General features: G+C 42.3%; 1 protein-coding gene across 1 annotated transcript; it reads right to left on the bottom strand.

Annotated features, from left to right (window-relative positions):
• Positions 1 to 1,495: 1,495 nt before the first annotated feature.
• Positions 1,496 to 25,341, bottom strand: psmd3 (proteasome 26S subunit, non-ATPase 3). Its single transcript, XM_084329401.1, has 13 exons — positions 25,303 to 25,341; positions 25,026 to 25,183; positions 20,824 to 21,014; positions 19,626 to 19,766; positions 19,101 to 19,237; positions 17,340 to 17,530; positions 17,035 to 17,138; positions 15,310 to 15,424; positions 9,485 to 9,604; positions 8,337 to 8,440; positions 4,154 to 4,309; positions 3,378 to 3,428; positions 1,496 to 1,873 (listed from the first exon to the last, which is right to left on the bottom strand). Exons 2-13 carry the CDS (start codon positions 25,180 to 25,182, stop codon positions 1,796 to 1,798), a joined length of 1,545 nt encoding a protein of 514 aa, XP_084185527.1. The 5' UTR covers position 25,183; positions 25,303 to 25,341; the 3' UTR covers positions 1,496 to 1,795.

Genomic DNA, 25,341 nt, shown 5'->3' with positions numbered 1-25,341 from the left:
CACAGCGCTAACAGTGTGGAGAGGTCTGGACACAGCGCTAACAGTGTGGAGAGAGGTCTGGACACAGCGCTAACAGTGTGGAGAGGTCTGGACACAGCGCTAACATAGTGTGGAGGTCTGGACACAGCGCTAACAGTGTGGAGAGGTCTGGACACAGCGCTAACATAGTGTGGAGGTCTGGACACAGCGCTAACAGTGTGGAGAGGTCTGGACACAGCGCTAACAGTGTGGAGAGGTCTGGACACAGCGCTAACAGTGTGGAGAGAGGTCTGGACACAGCGCTAACAGTGTGGAGAGGTCTGGACACAGCGCTAATGTAGTGTGGAGAGGTCTGGACACAGCACTAACGTAGTGTGGAGAGAGGTCTGGACACAGTGCTAACAGTGTGGAGAGAGGTCTGGACACAGCGCTAACAGTGTGGAGAGGTCTGGACACAGCACTAACAGTGTGGAGAGGTCTGGACACAGCACTAACGTAGTGTGGAGAGGTCTGGACACAGCGCTAATGTAGTGTGGAGAGATCTTGACACGGCGCTAATGTAGTGTGGAGAGAGGTCTGGACACAGCACTAACATAGTGTGGAGAGGTCTGGACACAGCGCTAATGTAAAGGGACTACTGCTGAGATGATATTGTAGTGGTCACTTGTTTGCCAAGAGGCTGTAAAGCCCAAACTCATAATAGTTTCCACATAAAACTTGCGTATAAACCGATCCCCTACTTTAACCTTCCCTGGTACCCATCATGTCTTTCTGGGCGATGGGATCTACTCTACACACTACCTGGCCATGGACATTCTTTGCTGCCAGGGGCACAGAAACTCAAGTAGGCCGCCCCCTTAAAAGATCAGATTCCCTTAAAAGATCAGATTGAATGAAACCCATCGTTAACGTTGAATCTAAATAGCCTGCATTTAAATAGCACTTAGCAACTGTTTCGCCTGTTTTATTGCAACACTACTATCACTGACATCTAAGAAGGGAGAGCCCCCCTTCTAATGCCTGTGGTGCATTTTTTCCTTCATGGTGTTTTTGTTTTGTTCTTGATTTATTGTGATGTTTCTTCTTGACTTGTTTAAAGAAGACGTGTCCGGCCCATGGGGACATTAACGTTGTCGGCCTTACAAATAGATTTGATTTAAAAACGTATGCCTCACATTCACCCATTCACTCAAGACATCCACACACCGATGGCGGAGGCAACAATGCAAGGTGCCAACCTGCTCATCGGGAGCAGTTAGGGGTTAAGTGTCTTGCTCAAGGACACTTCAGACCGGGAGGAGCTGGAATCGATCCGGGAACCTTCCAATTACCAGACGACCACTCTACCTCCCGAGCCACTGTAAATAGCACAACATATTATATGTATGTATACTACACAGCAAGAACAAAATCTACAAATTCACAACATAAAAAAACGTTTCATTCTTCAAACTTCTTGAAACAGCTTCACACACACACAAACTACATGATTTCTAGAACAAAGAAAAGAAGACAATTAGACAAAAAGAAATCTTTATTTTTTTCACCTCAGCATCACGGTCAGCAAATACAACCCAACACATGCTATAAGTAGAGAGGTTTTAGCTGATGGTTTTAGTGCTCAGTGGAGTTAACTGAAGTGAAGAGGCAGGTATACAATGTATAGAGAGAGAGAGAGAGAGAGAGAGAGAGAGAGAGAGAGAGAGAGTAGGAGAAAGGGGGAGGGAATGAGGGAGGCTAACAATCCTCCAAATGGAACATACACACATAAAACCAACATCCTGTCAGCACAGGAAGTAGGAAGTAACCAAGGGGATCATGGGAAACTGTCGTCATCGTCTTCAGCCATCTCTTTGGCGAACTCCAGGTCCTGCTGCTCGCGCTCCCGCCTTTCCTGCACACACACACAATATAAAGATGTTATTGCCTATAACGTTATATAGGCTATATTTTGCATTTCTGTTGTTGGACAAATAATCTGATTCCAAACAGTGACATTTATGATACTAGCTCTCTGATCCCAGTGCCAAGACATACTAGCTCCGAGTGAATTCTCCATGCAATGCATCCCTATTAATAAGAATAAAGTAAATGACCTTCTAGCTGTCGAAAGAAAGCTTGTATTTTCTGTTCAATTATTATTAATATGCTGGGGGAGACTGCCCCCTAGTGGCCATGGAAGCTCACTGATTTATAAAACTGGGTCTGTTCATATTTTGACTATTGAGAAAATCCTTCTACAAGAATATCCAACCAGAGAGATGTTATTGGGAGATAATGACAAATATTTGTAAAAAAAAAATTAAGCAGGCAAGAATAAGGGGAAGAAAACACACCTTGAAATATAAACTGCTAATTTAATTTACATTTACTAATGTGATGTTTAATTTACCATTAGTCTTTACAGAGATGCAAGCACAGTGTAGCTTCCGACAGGGATATAGAGTTAGTTAAGAGTCCCTGTGATCTAAAATCACTAAAGCTACAGCGTATGGGTTCGAGTCCCTGTGATCTAAAATCACTAAAGCTACAGCGTATGGGTTCGAGTCCCTGTGATCTAAAATCACTAAAGCTACAGCGTATGGGTTAGAGTCCCTGTGATCTAAAATCACTAAAGCTACAGCGTATGGGTTCGAGTCCCTGTGATCTAAAATCACTAAAGCTACAGCGTATGGGTTCGAGTCCCTGTGATCTAAAATCACTAAAGCTACAGCGTATGGGTTCGAGTCCCTGTGATCTAAAATCACTAAAGCTACAGCGTATGGTTTGAGTCCCTGTGATCTAAAATCACTAAAGCTACAGCGCCTCACTATTGCACTATTTTGCTACTCTTTTATCGTTTTAAAATTGTCTATATTATGTGTGATGATCAAGCCATAAACAAGGTGGCCTGTTGGGATGTTAGATCCTAATGTGAAAAACAGATTTTACATGTCTGCTCATTTTACCCTTGCTATTATTTTTCTCTACGCCCCACTATCCGCTGGGTGCATACTCTGACCTTTATCCTGTTTTGTAACAGATTACAGAAGCCTATTGGAACGTGAGGTTCTGATATGATTTGATTAATATATATCCCACTTTATGCTTTACACTGATTTTATGTTTTATTTCTTACTGATGTAAAGCACTTTGAACTGCAATCCCCTGTATGAAAGGTGCTATACAAATAAAGTTACTATTATTATCAAGCTATACAAGAGCACAGCGAGTCATACTCTGAAAACCATGCCCTCCGGAGCATCGGTGCTAGTTAGCTAGTTAAAAACATGACATCAGCAAGTCAAAGGATTATTGTAGCACCATGTGTCTACCAGAGAGCAAGGTATATTGACTAACAACATACTTTAATTACTATTAAATATGGTGTTAATTAAACATGGTCTTTAGATCATTACCTCGGCCGACTCCAGGTCCTTGTTGTAAGCCTTGGGAGGGAACCGCATGGCCTGTAGAGGGAGACAAAACACTGTTTTAATACAAGCAGACAAAACAAGCACAGACAAAACACTGTTATACAAGCAGACAGACAAAACAAGCAGACAGACAAAACACTGTTTTACAAGCAGACAGACAAAACAAGCAGACAGACAAAAACACTTTTACAAGCAGACAGACAAAACAAGCAGACAAAAACACTTTTACAAGCAGACAGACAAAACAAGCAGACAGACAAAACACTGTTTTAATACAAGCACAGACAAAACAAGCAGACAGACAAAACACTGTTTTAATACAAGCAGACAAACAAGCAGGCAAGCAGACACTCAGTCAGAGACAGACAGACAAGCAGGACCGAAGCGGATCATCACCCCTCTATACTTTCTGATCATACTTGTGCTAATAATTTTAATTTCAGAACCTCCCTCTATCCGAGATCTATGTAAAGTAATCCTCCTATATGAAAATTAAAGGTAAAATCTAAATAAATAAACAAGCATGAATTTGCAATAGCTGCAACCTTTTTGAGATAGGCCACTCCCACGCCCCCTTTTAACCAATTGGCATGAACACGCACACACATTTGACCTCCATGCCAAATTTCAGCCTCCTATGGCGACACCTGTCGGCACTAGAAGGTGGGGACATTTTTGTCTTTGATCAAACCGATCAGGGTGACCTATAGAGATGCTGGTCGCAGCTGAAGATAAATAAATTACATATCTGGGATTACCTTAACAGACATGTTGTGTATGTCCAGGCAGAAGGAGATCCTCTGGTGGAAGGCGAGCTGAGGCTCTCTGGTACCATAGATATCCATGGTCTCCTTAGACTGAACGAAGCCCTTCTCGTGGTTTATACTGGCCTCAATCACGCCATCACGGATAGCCTGGAGGAGAGAGAGAGGATACCATCTTACAACAGAATGTCTTTGTCAATATTGGTCTTAATCCCTCCATCACAGATATTTGAGTTCACAGAGAGAGGGGGAAAGTGTGTGTGAGAGAAAGAGAATGAAAAATAAGACACATTTTTAACGTGTAATATATGTACTTATTTGTAATATGTAGGGGTGGAACGGTTCACAAAATCAACGGTTCGGTTCGTATCACGGTTTTGGGCTAACGGTTTTCGGTTCGGTTCGATATACGTTGCTTTAATTTTTAATTCTTTTTTATTTAAAGGGGAACTATCTTATAAATGGCCTTTTTGAGTGTTTAGCATTGTTTCCTAGCTATGTGAACTTATATTAATATGATCTATGTCTCAAAATTCTCATATTGGCGCATTCTTCCAATTCTCCTCTCACAATATTCACCCTCACTGAACTGAGTCGTTTGAAAATGTGCCTATATGTGATGTCATATAGTCACCGCTGCATGTTAATGTTCAGGCGGACGACGCCGCTGCACAGTGGTTTAGGAGCCCAGGCTCAAAACAGCTCGAGATCTTGAGGTAGAAAAATGCTGTTTTTGAGGACTTGATTAGAAATACAAAACAATGAATAAAATATATATATTACAGAGGTGTTCCATAGACTCACAGGAATTGTGTAAAAGTGCCCAAATAGTGAAAGAAATAGTAAAATAGTTCCCCTTTAACACTCAAAAATCTAAACATGCTTCTCATTTATAAAAAAAAAAGATTTACAGTGTTTACAGCCTTAAATAATGTTTGGCACACAAAGACCGAACTGACTGAAAAATATAGGCTACATTTGTCAAAGTATTAACTTAGTGCAAACAAACAATATGCTCAGCCAGCACTAAACTTTCCTTTTTTTAATATAAACACAAAAAAACAATGTCAACAATGTTTAAATTCCCTGATTGTCAGTTCTTAACACTTTGAATGCCCATCACGAGATTTCTCGTTATTTTTTTTTTATTAGCGATCTGAATTCATATTTCATCAACAGAGTCTACCGTTGGTAAGCCTGCCCCACCAGGCGCTCAGATGTGAAAAAAGCGCCCCCTATCGTCTCCCAGATGGTAATGCACCCTTTTGGATTGGACTCAATGAAAATGGATGAGAAAAAAAAACTCCGGAATCCACATTTTACTTCTCACGCATGTAACCGGAGCCGATCAGATTCATTTTGGACCCTCAGCACAGCGTGTAATATGTGTTTTACAGTATACGCGTTGGATCAATAAAAGGATCGATTTTTGGAATGGCGATCAGGAATTGGAATAATCCATTTGGATACCATCTGATCTCACGTAAGGAATCTATTTTTACCAGTCTTAGGATAATCAGACCTGTTTTCACGGAGATATAAGCTTTTCCCCTATATGTGATATGGCTGTTTTGACCGTGCGAGTGATCAGGAACTAAGATAATTGATTTACAGCTTGCGGCACCAGCGTGCATACGTACACATATACTATCGATAGCGTTTATTTGAAAACGATTCATAAATAGGCCGAAAAATTACAACGTTCTAGAATATTACAGTACAGGGCGATTATCAGGGATTCTTTCCCCCCCCCTTGAAAACGAGGGCTTTTCAAAATGCTATAAAACGGAAATGAACCGATAAAAAAACAATCCGCTTCGCCAATGTTGACTGGAAATGAGTCATTGATAAGCGACGGGCAGATTAGACACATAGCCATAATTTAAAACATAGATTGGCGATATTAACGTTAACATTGAAGTGGATGGTGGGCATTCAAGCACTAAATGTGCGCCCCCTGCTGGGCACTGAAAGTGTTAATGGAAAGATTAGTTTTCCGCTTGAAATTAAAGTGCAGTATTTGAAATACAATGAAAGGAATATGGCTGGATTTCTTATCAAAGGGAAAAGTGTCACTGTTATTTAAAATAAATAAATAAACAAATTAGAAGGCCATCAATATAAATTGCAGCATACATCAAACTAACACACACACTGTACTGTTTCAAAACAACACTGCTCTGTTCATTCTATTTTTAAAATACATACATTATCTGTCTACATTTATTTAGACTAACATTATTTAAATATTGAGTGCAACTGTGTTGGATTACCGTAATTCGGTGAGTTGGAACTATCTATGGGTTGGCGGGTCCGCAGGGACATTTTAGCGGCACGGACCTTCAGCTCAGCCAACGTTAGGAGTTCATAACATGCAGTGGAAAAGCGGCAATAGTCCCGGTTTGTAGTTAGTAAACACAGTTGTATGTTAGCCTTCTTGGATGTTGAATAAACGCCTATCATTGTCTTTAAACACCCTGCCTCTCAGACTCCCATTTTCTCCTCTGCTAGCTAGTAGCTACGGTAATATTTCATTGACTGCATTAGCTTGCGGGCTACCATAGTTAAAACGTGCGTTGTGTTGTACAAACTGCTAACGTTATGGCAGGGGGCAGCGGTGGCCTAATGGTTATAGAAGCGAGTTTGTGACCGGAAGGTCGCCGGTTCGATCCCCGGGACCGGCAGGAAAAATCTGCTGCTGAAGTGCCCTTGAGCAAGGCACTTAACCCCCAACTGCTCCAGTGGAGTTGCTCAGTGGCCAATGGTGTCAGACTGTGGTTGTACTGGGAAGCTCCCAGGTATGAATGGAACTGTGTGAATGTGAAGCAGGGCGTAGCTGAAAAAGAGCATCTGTGCTCAGCGAACCTACCCTGGGTAAATAAAGGTTAAACAATAGTTAAAATGTGCGTTGTGTTGTACAAACTGCTAACGTTATGGCAAGATGTGTGTAGGCCTATGTAATGTTAATGGCTATGTTTTTAAAGTCATAATGAAGATTGATTTATATTGCGCTTGCCATTTACACAAACTGACTAGCACCTGCAGTGCTGCTGCTGCAGCCAGCGCTCACCTTTCGCGGCCAAATTAAGTTTTTATTTTTTGCATCCCCTGAACCGTACGATACACAGACGCCCAGAACCGCGGAGGTCGTATCGAACGGTGTACGGTTCGAATGCGTATCGTTCCACCCCTAGTAATACGTCATCAATATGTTACTTATGGCTATTACACAACATACAATATGCAACTTTTTCCTGTGGTCGATAAGTACTTTATTTACATATTTTAAGCGAGATCTGGACATATCAAAAGCAATATGCTAATTTAATACTAGTATTTTACTAGTGGAGTGATAATAAAACCCTGTGCCACATGTATCAAGTAAAGAAAAGTATCCAATGTTTAGTTTTATTTTTTTAAATCTTTTCCCCCCTCCTTTTTCCTCAGTTTTTCTCCCATCCCAATGTTAGTCGTTATGCCAATTCCCAATCCCCTTCCTGGCCGCTGCGCACCTACCCCCTACAGTCGGTCTGGGAGAGTGGAGGCTATCACATGCTTCCTCCGACACATGTGTAGCCAATCCGCATGTCCGCGCTTCTTTTCACCTGGCAGCGCGGACTCTCACTGAGAGGGTGTAACGTGTGGAAGGATCACACTACCCTCCTTAGATCCTTTCCTTGCTGAGCAGGCGCCCCTGTAGGAGTCGCTGTTTACAACGACCAGGACCCACCCACCGGCTTTCCCACCCTCCAACACTGCCAATTATGTTAGTACGACGGCCGGCCAAGCCGGAAGCAACGCAGAGAGCTGGGCTCGATACCAGTATCTCCTGCGTGGTGGCGAGCGTCTTGCCCACTGTGCCACCCAGCCGCCCTCTATTCATGTTTATTAATAATATGCCTTGTAATAAGAAATACATTTCTAAAATACAATTCAATGACATCAAAATGAACAGAAAAGGAACGGCTCCCCCTGCAGGCTCCACCTTAACCCTTTTACTGTTAAGCCTGTGGCAATGGCTAATGGGGATCCGAATAAACTAAACTAAACTACTGTCAATTAGATCATTTGATTGTGATCGAATGATTCCTTTTTGCGATTGATCTAGATTGGAAAGGAAAGAGATGTTTGAGAGGAGAAAGCAAGCATGCGCGTCATGTTTATTGTGCTGCGTTACCTTGGCAACGATGAACTCTGCGTCCTCTGGGCTGTCCAGCTGCAGCTTCTGAGCGATGTCAGCCAGAGAGATACGAGAATAAGACAAACTGATCATACGTACACCTAGAGACAGAGAAAGAGGAGAGAGGGGAGAGGGAGACAGAGAGAGAGAGAGGGAGAGACAGACAGGGAGAGATAGATAGACAGAGAGAGGGAGACAGAGACACAAACAGGGAGAGAGAGAGGGAGACGGACAAGAGAGAGACAGACAGGGGGAGAGATAGAAAGACGGAGACAGACAGAGAAAGACGGAGACAGACAGAGAGAGACAGACAGTGAGAGAGAGACACAGACAGGGAGAGAGAAAGACGGAGACACAGTGAGAGAGGGAGACGGAGAGAGACAGACAGACAGACGGAGAGATGGAAAGACGGAGACAGACAGAGAGAGAGACAGACAGTGAGAGAGGGTGACAGACACAGAGAGAGAGACGGACAGACATGGAAAGAGAGAAACAGATTCCAGAGTTTGATTATTTAAATCAAATAGTCAGATCGCACACATGTGGAATAATGATTGTGTACATTTGAAAACGTGTTACATACTTTACTGAACCTGCAGATCAAATCACATTGGATTCAAATAACAAAGGTTCAACATGTTTCCTGAACACCTATGATACAAAAACTGACTGACTAGTTACCTCTTACCCGTTTAAACACACATGTTCCGTACCGGTCTTGATGATGTTGTGTCTGAGTCGGATGATGAGGGTGTACGTACCGGTCTTGATGACGTTGTGTCTGAGTCGGATGATGAGGGTGTACGTACCGGTCTTGATGATGTTGTGTCTGAGTCGGATGATGAGGGTGTACGTACCGGTCTTGATGATGTTGTGTCTGAGTCGGATGATGAGGGTGTACGTACCGGTCTTGATGATGTTGTGTCTGAGTCGGATGATGAGGGTGTACGTACCAGTCTTGATGATGTTGTGTCTGAGTCGGATGATGAGGGTGTACGTACCGGTCTTGATGATGTTGTGTCTGAGTCGGATGATGAGGGTGTACGTACCGGTCTTGATGATGTTGTGTCTGAGTCGGATGATGAGGGTGTACGTACCGGTCTTGATGACGTTGTGTCTGAGTCGGATGATGAGGGTGTACGTACCGGTCTTGATGACGTTATGTCTGAGTCGGATGATGAGGGTGTACGTTCCGTCTGTCTGGAACTTCTCTCCAAACTGCTCCAGAGCCTGGTTGAACTTGGCCAGGTTACCCGTCCTAACCGCTGCAAGAGACATGTTTGTACACATTAACTACGTTAATACGTTCACGTGTGTGCGTGTATTAGGGATGGGCATTGATTTTCGAATGGTCTGTAAATGATAAAGATCGATTCAAGTTTCAAGTTTCTTTAATAGTTGTCATACAGAAGTACAGAATACTTTTATACAAAATGCTTCTTACTGTTACGCTCCAGAGACTGTGCAAGACAAGATAAGTATGAAATAAAATAACATAGTATAGCATGTAAATTAGAAGTAAAAAATGAGGTCACAGTGTTCAGTATAGACATGTACAATGTTCGATGCAGAATAGACGTAACTGAGTTACCATATAATATACAATACTATGCAGTGTACTAATATACAATACTATATAGTGCAAGGCAGAAATGGGATGAGGTGCAATTTAGGTACAATTTACTAGGGATGCCCCGATCACGTTTTTTGCCACCGATACCGATCACCGATCGTCGTGAGCCATATCGGCCGATACCGATCCGATACCGATCGTTTTTGATTAAAAATAAATAATTTTTTTTTATATAAACAGTTTTTTTTTTTTTTTTTAATAAAATATATATATTATATAATTAGACTTGTACTTGTATTATCTGCGAGACATCGCCACCACGCAACAAGTCAAAATGCTCGCTATCTGCAAACAGCTCCACTGTCTGTGTGTACTCTAGTAGCCCAGCTCCAAAAAGGATTCTCCGGCGCTGCAGCGGGACCCTATCGGTAACGTTATGCTTTGGTCATTTCACATTCAGCAAGCCCTCAGCTCGAATACGCATTAAATCAATGTTATAAGACATTGATATCAAGAGCTATCTGTAGCTACTGCTAGCCGGCTAGATGACGTTAAGACAGAACTTTAGTTCAATGGGACATTTAGTTTTGAACAGTAAACTAACGTCAGCTAACGCAAGCTACCGGAGGTATGAACATGGACTACTAGATTTTCTGGATCATTTGTTGATATCAGGAGCTATCGGTAGCTAGCCGGCTAAATACCGTTAGACAATGCCTACTAAACGTGAATAGTTGACTGGGTAATTTTGTTTAAACAGTAACGATAGCTAGGTAGCTAACGTTAGCGCAGGTCGAATGCACTACAGACTCGAGCAGAGGAGCCGCACCTCTTTGTTTACAAACTCTACACTAGGGATGTGCATCTCCTCACTGAGGCCAATGCGATGTGCATCTCGATACGGTGCCAACGATACGATACATTAACGATACATTTGAAGAACCGGGCGATGCGATGCGATATGATTCACCCCCTGTTGAGATACGATACGATACGATTTGATTCAACATAATGCGATTCGGGGCGATACGATGCGATTCAACACGATGCAAAATAATAATAATAATAATAATAATAATAATAAATAATACAATTTTATGGTATGACAGAGGATTTGGTTGTATTCCTTATATGCAGCTTATATTATTATTAAAAATAAAAGAATCTACTGTAAGACAATTTATATAAAAACTCTTGGGTGCCTAAGAAGACTTTTGCATAAACTGTCTTTTCTATCCACTTTAGCTAAAAACACACAAGATTTATTTATCATTATTATTATTTTGTTGTTCCTATTTGTGAATAATCATGCACTGAAATGTCAAATCACGTTCCATTTGTACCTGTACAATATGGTGAATAAAGTAATCTGAATCTGAATCTGAGAGAGAGAGAGAGAGAGAGCCCCTCCCCGTCTGAGCTGCCCCGTCGACAGTTGATGATGTCACACACTAGACTAGGTCACTAGGATGCGTCTATAGTACTTTCCGACCGTAGCATTATGTCAACAGCACGGAGCCAGGCTGGATGGATTGCATGAAGCGATATAATTAAGAAATGAATAACCAATAAATGTGAAGTTATCTTTGAACCCCTGTTGTCAAGCGTCTTCAATATACCCCCCCCTCCTCACTAATGTTACTGGTGTTGCAGTGTCACTTTAGTTAGACACTAGTTTAGCGTTAGCTGAACGGCTAACTGGCGTTAGCCAGAGGCTACTAGCGTTAGCATGTTGAGCAATTCTATTCATGTCTCCTCGACTTCCACTGTTTGTTGATAACTGTGACGCGGCTCTCGCCTTATGTAGTAGCAAAGCAATAGTATCTGCTGTGTGTGTGTGCAGTCACAGTGCACTGCTGACAAGTGGATGAGAGGAAATTATATCAATGCATCGGTTTTTGACCGATGCAAAGACGCTACAACAAGATGCATCGCGAGTTCAGCCTGACATTTTGCCGACGCGGACTTATTCCACCGGTGCACTTGCATCGTGAACGTGTATGCCGGCGCACCGATGCAAATCGATGAATCGTCACATCACTACTCTACACGGGGGCGGGCGGGGCTAGGGAGGAGGAGCAGTTTGCAGGTCCTGTGCGTCTGAGACAAGCGAGTGAGATATCCACTTGATCAGTTTCCGCGATTGGCGAATATGACTCATTATCGGAATTCCCCGATCGCATATTTATACTGATTATCGGCCGATAACGATCGGTGGCCGATCGATCGGGGCATCCCTACAATTTACAGTAGGTGTACGAGTTGTAGTGCAAATCCTTTATCAATAAATATAAAGTGTGTTTGTGTGATCTAAAGTGTGGAGAGTGGGTGCTGCAGTGTGTTGTTTGTTTAAGTGAGTGTGTGCGTGTGGGTGTGTGTGCCGTGTGCATTTGATGGTTGTTGCATAGTGTTTATTGTTCGTTTAGCAGCCTGATGGCCTGGGGATAGAAGCTTCTTCTGAGTCTTTCTGTGCTCGCCTTAAGACTCCGGTATCGCTTGCCTGACCGCAGCAGTTCAAAGAGGCAGTAGTTCGGGTGGCTCGAGTCCTTAATAATTCTCTTAGCCTTCCCCCTGCACCGCTTGTTGTAAATGTTCTGGAGGGTGGGAAGCCCCCCTCCAATTGTGCGTTCGGCTGAACGTGTCACTCTTTGTAGTCTGCTACGGTCTTGTGCAGTGCTATTCCCAAACCAGGAGGTGATGTTGCCAGTCAGGATACTCTCTATTGTACATGAGTAGAAGTTCCTAAGGATCTTCTGACTGACTTGGAACTTCCTTAGGCGCCTGAGGAAGTAGAGGCGTTGTCGTGCCTTCTTCACAACACTGTCAATGTGTGTGGTCCATGTCAAATCGTCGGATATGTGGGCTCCGAGGTACTTGAAACTGTTCACTCTCTCAACCGGTGCCCCGTCGATGCTGAGGGGGCTGTAGTCCTTGACCCCCGACCTCCTGAAGTCCACAATCCTTTATGCGGATATTGTTGCGTCTCAAAAAGAAAATGTTCACCTCGTTTTTACTGGCACCTGCAATGTGTAGTGTATTGAGAGGGGACCATATTAACTGTTACACAGCTGAACAGCATGCTGGGTACAGCTTGCTAGTCAGGTACCATAACAGTCTGTTAACAGCTGGGAGAACAGAAGAGAGATGAAGAAAGAGAGACTAGAGATGTTACATGGTAGCAAGGTTTTGCACATTTGCCATTAGAGCTGCCGCGATAACCGCGGTATCGCTGTTGCATCACGCTCACCGCAGAGTTAAGCTGAATACCGCGTCACCGCTGTTTTTTATCATAATAATAAAGTTGGCTTGCGGCTCTGCAGATATACCCTACTCGGTTCCAAGCGACCCTATTGGGTAGAAGTGGTACCAGAAAAGTCATGTGAAACATTGCAGACCACTGACTGGTCAGAAGAGAGACGCGTCACACTTTGTAGCCTCTGAACAAAAACAGAACGCCGCGCCGCCATCTTTACTGCCTCGCTAAGGATGCATTTCATTCAGGATTTGTTTGCGACAGAACCAAGTGCAATAAACAAAAAAGAATGGATTCACTGTGTATTCTGCCTTATTTATTGATGAAACAAAACCGACATCAACCCAATTTACCACCGAGCGGAGAGTTTAGTGTCACAACAAGATCGCTGATGTGTTAAGTTTGTTGTTGTTATTAGCCTAATATACTACCGTCAGCCGATATACACGAGAGGTAACGTTAAACCCGGGTTTGCTTGGTAGAATACACAATGAGAGGTAACGTTAGCTTTGGCAGAATAGACGCAACGAGAGTCTGGTTAATGTTGTTATTGATTGATTGAAACTGTGTTAAACTCTGGCTTGCTGCAAGCCCTCGGACATCTATGCCCACGGAGCTTTCAGTGTACACAAGCGAGCGGCCCCGCCTGCATCCCCACACGGAGACAAACAGACTAGTACCTGGCTGCAGTGGAAGTGGAAAAGGAACGAAGTACCAGGTGCCTAAAGCGGGTCGAGTCGAGTAGGTACTATGCAGTGGAAAAGCGCCATTAGACTAGAGGCAGGCTATAAGAGTAGACTACTAAAAAAAAAAAAAAAATGCATTCAAATTTTTTTTTGTGCGCACTGTGCGGTAATAACCGCGGCGGTAGGAAATATTTTGCAAATTCGTGCGGTAAGGAAAATATCAATACCGCGGCAGCTCTATTTGCCATAGTGGTTCACTAAGTTCACACATTTCAAGCATCAATGATGTAACTGTGACCCGGCACGGTCTAGGCCGCCATATCTCGCGAGAGGATTCTTCAGAAATGCCGAAAATGTTGCGCGATTCATGGCCGTGGATCATTTGGTACCGGGCCGCAAAGAAAGAATAAAGTTGTTTAAAAGGACATTTATTTTATTTTCATTAGTCTTCCGGGTATTTTACGAAAATTGCCCCTTCCACCCCTGCGCCTCACTCTTTTTCGTAAAATAAGTCTCCTGCCATAATGCTCCCCTTTGCGTAATTCACTCAATTCACTGTGGTTGTGGTAGAGACATGATCATAATCAAGTTTTTATGCACCCGAGTCTCCCGAACATGTAGACAGCATACATACGCTGAGCTATGGTAACTTTCACGCACCTACCCCCTACCAGTGAATGCCTCTCACCTGGAAAAGGTGTTGGGTGGGGAGGGGTTAGGTGGCAAAGGCCAGTGGGTATTTGTAGTTCTGCATGCATCTTAAGAGAACAGCCAACAGCCCCTTTGAAGCTCTGTAGCTCAAAACGGGCTGTTGTGTTATCACATTTGTTAAGACAGATTTAAATGTATCTGCCCAATTTGTACAAGTGATGGCTTATTTTGAAGGTAAGAACCTGTACTTTCATATAGTGTAAAAAACAACAACTGCAGACTTATTATCTGTGCCTGGTCACATAATACACTTTCACTGCTGTTTTGATATGGTTAGGGTCTTTACTCTAGGCTACATTTGAAAAAGAAACCCAACATTAATTAATATGGACTGTATTGATCTATTTATGATGTGATATTTGCCCATCCCTAGTGTGTACCCTGTGTGTATATACAGTGTGTACACTACAGTATATACTCTGTGTGTACCCTGTGTGTATATAATGTGTGTACAGTATATACTCTGTGTACCCTGTGTGTATATACAGTGTACAGTATATACTCTGTGTGTACCCTGTGTGTATGTAATGTGTATATAGGGTGTACAGTATATACTCTGTGTGTACCCTGTGTGTGTAGTGTATACTGTGTATATTATATATATATACACAGTATATACACAGGGTACACACACAGTATACCCTATATATAGTGTGTACAGTATATACTGCGTGTACCATGTGTGTGTATACTGTGTGTACTATGTGTGTATATACTGTGTGTACAGTGTATACTGTGTCTGTGTACCCTGTGTGAGGAGGAAGTAAGGCATGAGGGATCTCTTCAGAGAGGGCTGTCTGAACTGAAGCCTGTCTGGAATCTCTCCAAGAAGCAGCTCCACCACAATCAACAACTTATGGACCTAGAGAGAGAGAGAGAGACGCGGAGAGAGACAACGGTCATTCCATTGTAATATATAAGTATATTGTATATACAGTAGGGATGTCCGATATTATCGATATCGGCAGTCAAATGTGATATCGGAAAATATCGGTATCGGTTTAAAAAAATTAAAAACAATAACAATATTTGTTATATATATATCCAGTGAAATTATTAGTTACCTGAAATTATTCCGTTTTTTGGGGGGGGAAACCCTGCATATATCGGTATCGGTTGATATCGGTATCGGAAATTAAGAGTTGGACAATATCGGAATATCGGTATCGGTAAAAAAGCCAATATCGAGCATCCCTAATATACAGTATGTATATATGTGTGTGTATAGTTTGAAACCAACAGCAGTGTATATGTATGTATAATATATACACACACACATATATATATATATACACACACATATAGATGCGTGTATATATACTAACCGTCTGTTTGAAACCAACAGCAGTGTATGTATGTATGTATGTATGTATGTATGTATATATATATATATACACACATACATACACACGTGTGTATATATACCAACTGTCTGTTTGAAACCAATAGCAGTATATATATATATATATATATATATATATATATATATATATATATATATATATATATATATATATGTGTATACAGTATGTGTGTATATACTCACCATCTGTTTGAAACCAACACCAGTGTGTATATGTATGTGTTTTACATTTATTTTATGTATATACAGTGTGTATATATGTGTGTGTATATATATGAGTATATGTGTGTGTATATACTCACCATCTGTTTGAAACCAACAGCAATGTGTATAATATGTATATATATTAGGGCTGACCCCCATTACTGAATTAGTCGACTAATCGGTCGAAAGGAGCCGTAGTCGACTGCCAACCTCTTAGTCGAATACAACAACAAAAATATATATAATTTATTAAAAAAAATATAAATTTTTATTATCATTCTTTCAAAAAGAAAAGAGGCCTAGAAGCTTGGCTAACGCTAATGGCACGCATACCAGAGGCTAACTGCCTACGAAAACAGGCACAGAGGCACTGAAAGAGGATTTCACCCATCTAATGAACACACTACAGTACTAGACTAGACAAATATCAAGATGTATCCATCAGTGGACCAATTGCATGCTTTTGCAGAGGACAAGAAGCCTTCCGTCGACTCCTTCAGACATTAAGCACCCCCCACAGCCCAAATGGAATGATAACAAAAAATAATAATATTATACATTTTTTTCTTTTTTTTCTTTCGACTAACAGCAAATTTTGGCCAATCATAGTAGACTATCCAAATCCTTAGTCGGGGACAGCCCTAATATATATATATATATATATATATATATATATATATATATATATATATATATATATATATATATATGTATGAGTGTGTGTATATGAGTATATATGTATATACTGAACCGTCTGTTTGAAACCAACAGCAGAGTGTATATGTATATATATAAGTGTGTAAATATATATATGTGTGTATATACTGACCGTCTGTTTGAAACCAACAGCAGTGTGTATATGTATATATATGAGTGTATATATATATATATGTGTATATACTGACCGTCTGTTTGAAACCAACAGCAGTGTGTTGAGGGGCTTTTCTCAGGGCGTTGGTCAAAGTCCTCCTGGCCTCAGAATACTCTAACTGTATGGCCTTAATACGACCTAGAGAGAGAGAGACACACAGAGAGACACAGAGAGACACACACACAGAGAGATACATGTAATGTAACCTCACCAGTGTAATAAGTACATGTAATGTAACCTCACCAGTGTAATAAGTACATGTAATGTAACCTCACCAGTGTAATAAATACATGTAATGTAACCTCACCAGTGTAATAAGTACATGTAATGTAACCTCACCAGTGTAATAGAGGTATCTGGCCCATTCGTTGTTGTTGGCCAGCTCCGGGAACACCGACTTGGAGACCAGCTTCTCTGCCTGGTCGTAGAGGTTGAACTGCAGGTAGTTCCTCAGCAGCAGGTTGAGCAGGACCGCCTGGCCGTCGGCGTCGTGCCGCAGCGTGGCCGTGCGCAGGCGGGTGTGCAGGAAGCTGGAGCAGCGGGGGGAAGAGGAGGGGCTCAGGGGTTCAGGGTTCCACATGATCCACTTCATCAAACTCTAATTTCCAGGGTTCCCACAGAGATTGCAAAATGAAATTCAATGACTTTCAAGTACTTTTCTAAGCACTATTTTCCATTTAAAAAAAAGCATTTAAAAAGGATAAAATGTATTAACTAAATGTTGTTTTTTTAATTGAAAATAAAATCGGATCCAATGTGTATGGCTTAAAACCAATTATAAGTCACTTTAAATTAAAAAAAATTATATTTCTTGATTCAGAACTATTTTATCATGGATGAACAAAACTTTCAATGCGAATGGTTGATTTGAATTTCAAGGACTTTTTAAGCACATTGTTAAAAATGGGCTGTTTAAGGAATTCCAGGCCTTGACAGGATCAAGCACTTTAAGCACTTCAAGGACCTTGTGCGAACCCTGCATTTCTTTGCCATGACAAATAGCGCAGTTTCCATGACCTAAAATTGTCATATTTGACAGTCGATTTGAATGTCCCGCACTTTATTCTGGCCCCGGCTACAACAAACACGTGGGACTAAGTAATCAGGAAATATGTTTGGGTTATTATTCCTTCAAAAAGAGAACTAGATCTACCAGTTTGACATTTATTGCTTGACCGGGTAAAAAATCGTGACATTTCCAAAACGTTTTGTACATTTTCAAGGGCCTGGAAAACACATGAGGACCATGAGAGCAACCCTGCTACACATTCAGGCACAGTCAGTCAGCAGGATCCCTGCTACACATTCAGGCCCAGTCAGCAGGAACCTAACCTTGTTCCCTAACCTAACCTCCGAACGGACCAAACTTTTCCCGAATCCTGTCGGCAAACAAGCTAGAACGTCCCGGTCATGTAGTAAATTCTTCAGGCAAAGCCGTTGCAGTGGCTTAAACGAGGAAATATTGTGCACTTCACACGTTTCTATAATCGTTTTGTCTAAACCGGAAAGCCTGTAGCCTGTACTTCCGTTTAGACATTTTAGGAGGCATATCTTTACCAGCCTAGCAGGAACCCTGCTACACATTCAGGCCCAGTCAGCAACATCTTTTAAACCTCCTCTCAAAACGTATTTTCATCATATCACTTGATATTACAGTACACAAATAACAGGGTAATTACTGTGTAGTAAATAAAATAATTACCAGATCATTTCTGGTGAGACCTGGTATGGATGAGTGCCTTAAAGTTATTACCATAATGTGGCTACACATTTTGACAGCTAGAGGCAGCCTGTATGTGCCAGCAGCACTATTGTGGCTGGGTGCTGAACCGGACAGCTAGAGGCAGCCTGTATGTGCCAGCAGCACTATTGTGGCTGGGTGCTGAACCGGACAGCTAGAGGCAGCCTGTATGTGCCATTTGGGTATCATAATGTGAAGTCTTTATTTTACCCATACCTGTATTTTTAGAGAGAGAGAGAGAGAGACTACCTGGAGATGGTGTCCAGCTGGTTACAGAGAGTGAACGAGGGAGGGAGAGCAAATGAGCGAAAGAAAGAGCGAGAACAAGAGTGGGGAATTTCTTTTGCGAGAGACACTACCTGCGAATGGTGTCCAGTTGAGTGAGGAACTCATAGACGCGGGCGTGGTAGTAGTAGCACTTAGCAGCCACCAGGTCCAGGGCTCTGCGGTTCTGAGAGCCGATCTTCTGAAGCAGGTCATCAGACACCTTCTGGGCCTGAGGACAGAAAAACACCAGAGATAAGAAACTCCGTCTTAACTTCCAACTAAGTACTTTCACTGTATTCTGTTATGTGACATGACCAAGTTTGACCCCTACAACATGTGTAGGGGCATTTTGACTGTGTCTCTGTGTCTAGTTAAGGTATCTAACAAGCTAGCCAACATATCTAACAAGCTAGTTAAGGTATCCAACAAGCTAGTGAACGTATCTAACAAGCTAGTTAAGGTATCCAACAAGCTAGTGAACGTATTTATCAAGCTAGTTAAGGTATCCAACAAGCTAGCTAACATATCTAAAAAGCTAGCTAACGTATCTAAAAAGCTAGCTAACGTATCCAACAAGCTAGCGAACATATCTAACAAGCTGTGACAGACAGACTCACCTCGGTGTATCTCTTGGTGTTGGTGAGGTAGACCACCATGAGAAGCTGCAGATAGGCCTCCACCTCGGGCAGCAGAGGAGCAGCCGCTGCCTTCCCCGTCCTGGGCCGGAACTGGACCTCTCCCTCCGTGGCCTCCATGGGCTGGAGGAGGGAAGGAGGTGACAGGAGAACAGAGGGGAGGAAGACAGAGAGGAAAGAAGATAGATTTAAGTGCAATATTACATTTTCTGATATACTAGTTGTTCAGCAGTGATATACTGGTTGTTCAGCAGTGATATACTGGTTGTTCAGCAGTGATATACTGGTTGTTCAGCAGTGATATACTGGTTGTTCAGCAGTGATATACTGGTTGTTCAGCAGTGATATACTGGTTGTTCAGCAGTGATATACTGGTTGTTCAGCAGTGATATACTGGTTGTTCAGCAGTGGTATACTGGTTGTTCAGCAGCGATATACTGGTTGTTCAGCAGCGGTATACTGGTTGTTCAGCAGCGATATACTGGTTGTTCAGCAGTGATATACTGGTTGTTCAGCAGTGATATACTGGTTGTTCAGCAGTGATATACTGGTTGTTCAGCAGTGATATACTGGTTGTTCAGCAGTGGTATACTGGTTGTTCAGCAGTGGTATACTGGTTGTTCAGCAGCGGTATACTGGTTGTTCAGCAGCGATATACTGGTTGTTCAGCAGTGATATACTGGTTGTTCAGCAGTGATATACTGGTTGTTCAGCAGTGATATACTGGTTGTTCAGCAGTGGTATACTGGTTGTTCAGCAGCGATATACTGGTTGTTCAGCAGCGGTATACTGGTTGTTCAGCAGTGATATACTGGTTGTTCAGCAGTGATATACTGGTTGTTCAGCAGTGATATACTGGTTGTTCAGCAGTGATATACTGGTTGTTCAGCAGTGATATACTGGTTGTTCAGCAGTGATCTACTGGTTGTTCAGCAGTGATACACTGGTTGTTCAGCAGTGATATACTGGTTGGCAAGAATGATCTGTGAGCTCGAAAAAGGTTTGTTTATCTGTTTTACAACAAGAGTTTCAGACTGTTTACTTTCCCTCTACAGATCAAAACTCTTCACGAATGTATGTGAATATACCACACATGTATAGTCACAGGACAGGGACTTAAATAAATAAAAATGATCAATATAATAAAAATAATTATAATTTATATTTGTATTATTATTACCTCTTCCAGGAAGCCAAGCAGGTAGTCCTTGGCGTTGGCGTTACTGGTGTAGAACCCGGCCACAGCCTTGTGCATCACGTTGGAGTTGAGCCTGCGGCTGGTGGAAGGCAGCGCCCTCAGGGCCCGGAGCACGAAGCGCGGCTCCTTCCCCGACACGGCCTTCTCTATCTGCTTCACATGCTCCTTGATATCTAAAGACAGAGGGCAGAGGTCATCAGCTTCACGATAACCCTAACCACCTTATCCATCTGCCTCACATGCTCCTTGATATGCACCTGGTTGTTCAGTAGTGATATAGGCCTACTGGTTGTTCAAAAGGTTTTTCTTTTTAATTTAACCTTTATTTAACCAGGAAGTCCCATTGAAATACAAGAACTCTTTTGCAACGAAGACCTGGCCAAGATAACAGCAATAAAATGTGCGATACATCACACAAGAACACAATAAAAGTGCATGTATACAATACATAACATAAAACACAAATACAAAACAGAATAGTCTACTCTACATGATAGTAAAAGTGTATGACTGAGGGTAATACAGTAATTTTGCAGTGGGGACCCAACTACAGGAAGCAGCGACATTCTTCTTGTAGGAAGTTATGTAACAGAGATTTCAATTCGCCAAGTGAGACCAGGGAATCTAAGTGGATATGGTCCTGTAGCGTCCATTCCGTGCCCAGGGTGCGAAGCGAGAAAAGGCTGTCCTTCCTAGTTCAGTGTGTATTCTGAGAGTTTTTAAAAGTAGCCATCTTGTGGACGTGGTATGGTAGCTGCTAGAGGCAAAGCAAATTAGATTAGAAAGATATAAGGGAAGCTTCCCTAGGACAACCATATAAAAACATACATGTGTGATTTCCTCCGTATGTACAGAGGTCCAGGTCTAGATACTGTGTCACGTGCACATGGGAAGTGGAAATATAAAAACAGTAAGCTAGCAGCTCATTGTTGCCTAGCAACATTTAGGTGAGTACATGTAGGTTAGCTAGCAGCATCCTTGTCTAGAAACACAAGGTGAATAGAATACATGTAGGTTAGCTGGCAGGTAGGGAGAGAGAGGGTATAGAGAGAGGAGAGAGGAAGTCGGGGTGAGACAAGAGGGAGAGAGAAGGTGTAATGGCTAGGGATGGGTATAGTTAGGATTTTATCGATACTACTACTCTTATCGATACTGCTTAACGGTTCGGTACTTTATCGATACTCTTATCGGTTCTTTTTGATTATTTTTTTATGATTTTTATATTTGCAGTTGAGAGCATTGGTCATCTCCCTACAGTAAAGATTAGAAATGATTGAATTATTGTAAATTTGTGTGGAGTGGTGGGAATAGCTGCTTCAATAATAACTTATAACAACAACAGACAAGTTAGACAACTATGTATACAAAAAAAACGATACACACTGAATGATTAGTTGTTACCTAAAGTCCTTGGACTCCACTGTAGAGAACGGGTGCAGGCCTTTGACAACAAACTTTGTCACAGCCCTGTGACACTCGTTCACCCTATCCTCTGTCATCTTTCCTCTAGCTGCTAGGGGGGAGAAAGAACTTTGGGTGGTGGAGGTAGAGGGAGGATGTGTGGTGGGCTCACTGGCCTGGGACACATTGGTGGCTGACGCCTCAGCTTGACGATCTATAAAAAGTTTTTAGATTGTAGTATTTGTAGCTAAACAATTATTTAGTTTATTAGCCTATTTGTAATAATTCGTTATTAGCCTAGGAAACTCCGTATCTTGGCTTACCGGCCGCAGTGGACGTGGATGCAGATGGACCACTGCGCGCAAGGCAGTCGAATACGGCGCATTTCTGCACACTAATATCGTGTTTTTCCAACAAATGTTTTGATAGATTGCTCGTATTGCCACCCTTACTGTTACTGGCAAATGTTTTGTTGCACTTGTGGCAACGTGCGTTGTCGGCATTGACCCTTGTAAAGTATATCCATACTTTAGAACGCTTCGCTCTATCCGCCATCACGACTCAGTGCATGCAGAGGCAGAGCTGTCTGTGTGCAGCGCGCTTCAGCACGGAGACAGCTCTTTCATTAAGGAGTACCTGTATGTATAAGAAGTACCCGTATGTGTAGTGCGACTCGCGAGGAGTGTGTGTAATAATGACTCGCTGCGGCTCGCTTCTCGTGCAGAGACAGAGAGAGGAGAGATCGTTCGCAACTTTTAAATAATAATAATAATAATAATAATTTCTCTAGAGTATCGATAGCAGTACCGAGGACGTCGGAGTAGGGCTGGGCGATAAAACGATAACGATAACTATCGCGATAAATTATTTCCTCGAAATAAACATGAAACGTGGTCGCAAAGTTTCGATATATCGATTTTCCAAGCTTGGCTCCGTTCTATCTCCCGTTCAGCCTCGGCTCAACACACTCACTAACAACAACCAGCGTTACGTGATGACGTACTTACGCACAACAGCTAACAACCAATCAGTGAAGGAGATGGCCGAGACCCGGAAGGAGGTAGGACTCACTCAACAAGGCTTGCTAGGCTAATTAGCTTCCACGGCATTGTTTTATATATTTACGTGCCGAGTATGTGTGTGTTTTGAATTCTGAGGCCACGTTTATGGTAGTGTGGGATATACAGTGGACGCCGTTTCAATATATTGTGGCGGAAGAGAGTATTTTAGTGTCATATTTAGCACATTGTCATGGAATACTCCGCTTAGAACCAACAGGCTGGCTAGGTTAACTAGCTTGCACGTCGCTGTTTTTATATATTTACGTGCCGAGTATGTGTGTGTTTTGAATTCTGAGGCCACGTTTATGGTAGTGTGGGATATACAGTGGACCTCGTTTCAATATATTGTGGCGGAAGAGAGTATTTTAGTGTCATATTTATTGTCATGAGATACTCCGCTTGTCGGCTAACGTGCGCAGACTGATGACGACATCAACTCGACTTGAGACATTCGCAGCAGCATAAGAAGTTAATTAAACTTGACGGACATTATATCGACGATAATTATCGATATCGAATTATATGAAAATAATTTTATAATTTTATCGCGATAACGTTTTTGGTCATATCGCCCAGCCCTACGTCGGAGCTTATAAATACTCCGGTATTTTCTAATATAGTACCGGTTCCCGTTTAAAACCGGGGTCCGGGGGGCATCCCTAGTAATGGCTGTGGTTGGATTGTCAAAAGACATCAAATGCCAATTATTTTTCATCCAATAATTTAGCATCTGGTCATTCCTTCACTCCTGTTCCCCACTTTCTCTCCTCCTGCTCCCTCTTCCTCTTCTCTGTATCCTTCCTCTCTTTCTCCCCTCTCTCCTGCCTCTTACTCTCCTTTCTCCCCCCTCTCTCATTCCTCTTTATCTTCCCCTCCTCTTTTTCTCTCCTCTCACCTTCCCCTTTCTCCCTCTTCTCTCTGTCCTTCCTCCTCTCTCTCACCTTCCACTCCTCTTTCTCTCCTCTCACCCCCTGCTTTTTCGTTCCCTCTCCTCTTGTCTCATTCACTTCACCTTACATTTACTGACCAGATGCTATATTGGATGAAAAATAATTAGCATTTGATGTCTTTTGACAATCCAACCACAGCGATTACACCATGGCTAGACCTAGGTTGCCAGTAAATTCATAGCAGAAAATTACTTGACAACTGGCATGATATCAACCCTTCTTTTTCGTGGTTGATCCAGAAGAGACACCAATTGTAAGTTGGATGACATTCTAGAGATAGCGCTACAGAGGTACCTACCTGACTGGCGTTACTCTATTGAAGATACTTTGCATTACTCAAAACAAATGTGAGTAAATGTGACCCCCTCCCCCGGTGTGAACAACATTAGTTGAAGATAGCCAACAAACAAATCCAACAACAAATTCATCATCATCACTGACAACAGCCAAGAGTAAAATGGGGGACCCTGATGTAAACAAGACGAAAGTCTTTCTCTGGTCTGCATCCCCTTAACAATTGTATGTATTGAGCCGTACTGTACTGTACCCATTCTGCAATCTGTTCATAACGTTTTCAATCAATCAGCTGTACGACTATGAACTGACAGCTAGTTAGCAGCAACAAACGTTCACCTCGTTAGCTAACGTTAGCTAGGGCTAACGATACCCATACCTGTGTGTGTTTCAGCTATAGTGCGTTTCGAGTGGCTACACACGAGCTTGTTCTCTTAACAATACGGGTGTGTGTGTTGTGTTGTGTTGTGTGTTTTACCCTCCAGGGTGATGGTGTCTGCCTCCTTGGGCGGCTTGACCGCGCCGGCCGCGTCCTCCTCCGGCATGTCAACATCCTGCGGCTCGGAGGAGGCCGCATCTTTCGGCTTCTCTTTGGAGGGTTTCTCACGTCGCTTGGATGCTGTAGTCTCCTTCATACTGTTTGAGAGAATATATATGTATAAATACGATCATTCAACAATTCGGAAAACAATCTAATGAGGTTGTTTTAATCTGTTTCTGTAGTTGATTTTTCTGCAAGTCACAACACAACTCACATTTCTGTCTCTCCTCCGGGTAGAATGACTGGCACTATT

The sequence above is a fragment of the Notolepis coatsorum genome (assembly GCF_963971535.1).
Source record: "Notolepis coatsorum genome assembly, chromosome: 14".
NCBI classification, from domain to species: domain Eukaryota; kingdom Metazoa; phylum Chordata; class Actinopteri; order Aulopiformes; family Paralepididae; genus Notolepis; species Notolepis coatsorum.
Note: the sequence above shows the minus strand (reverse complement) of the source record. Positions and strands in the feature narration are given on the sequence as shown.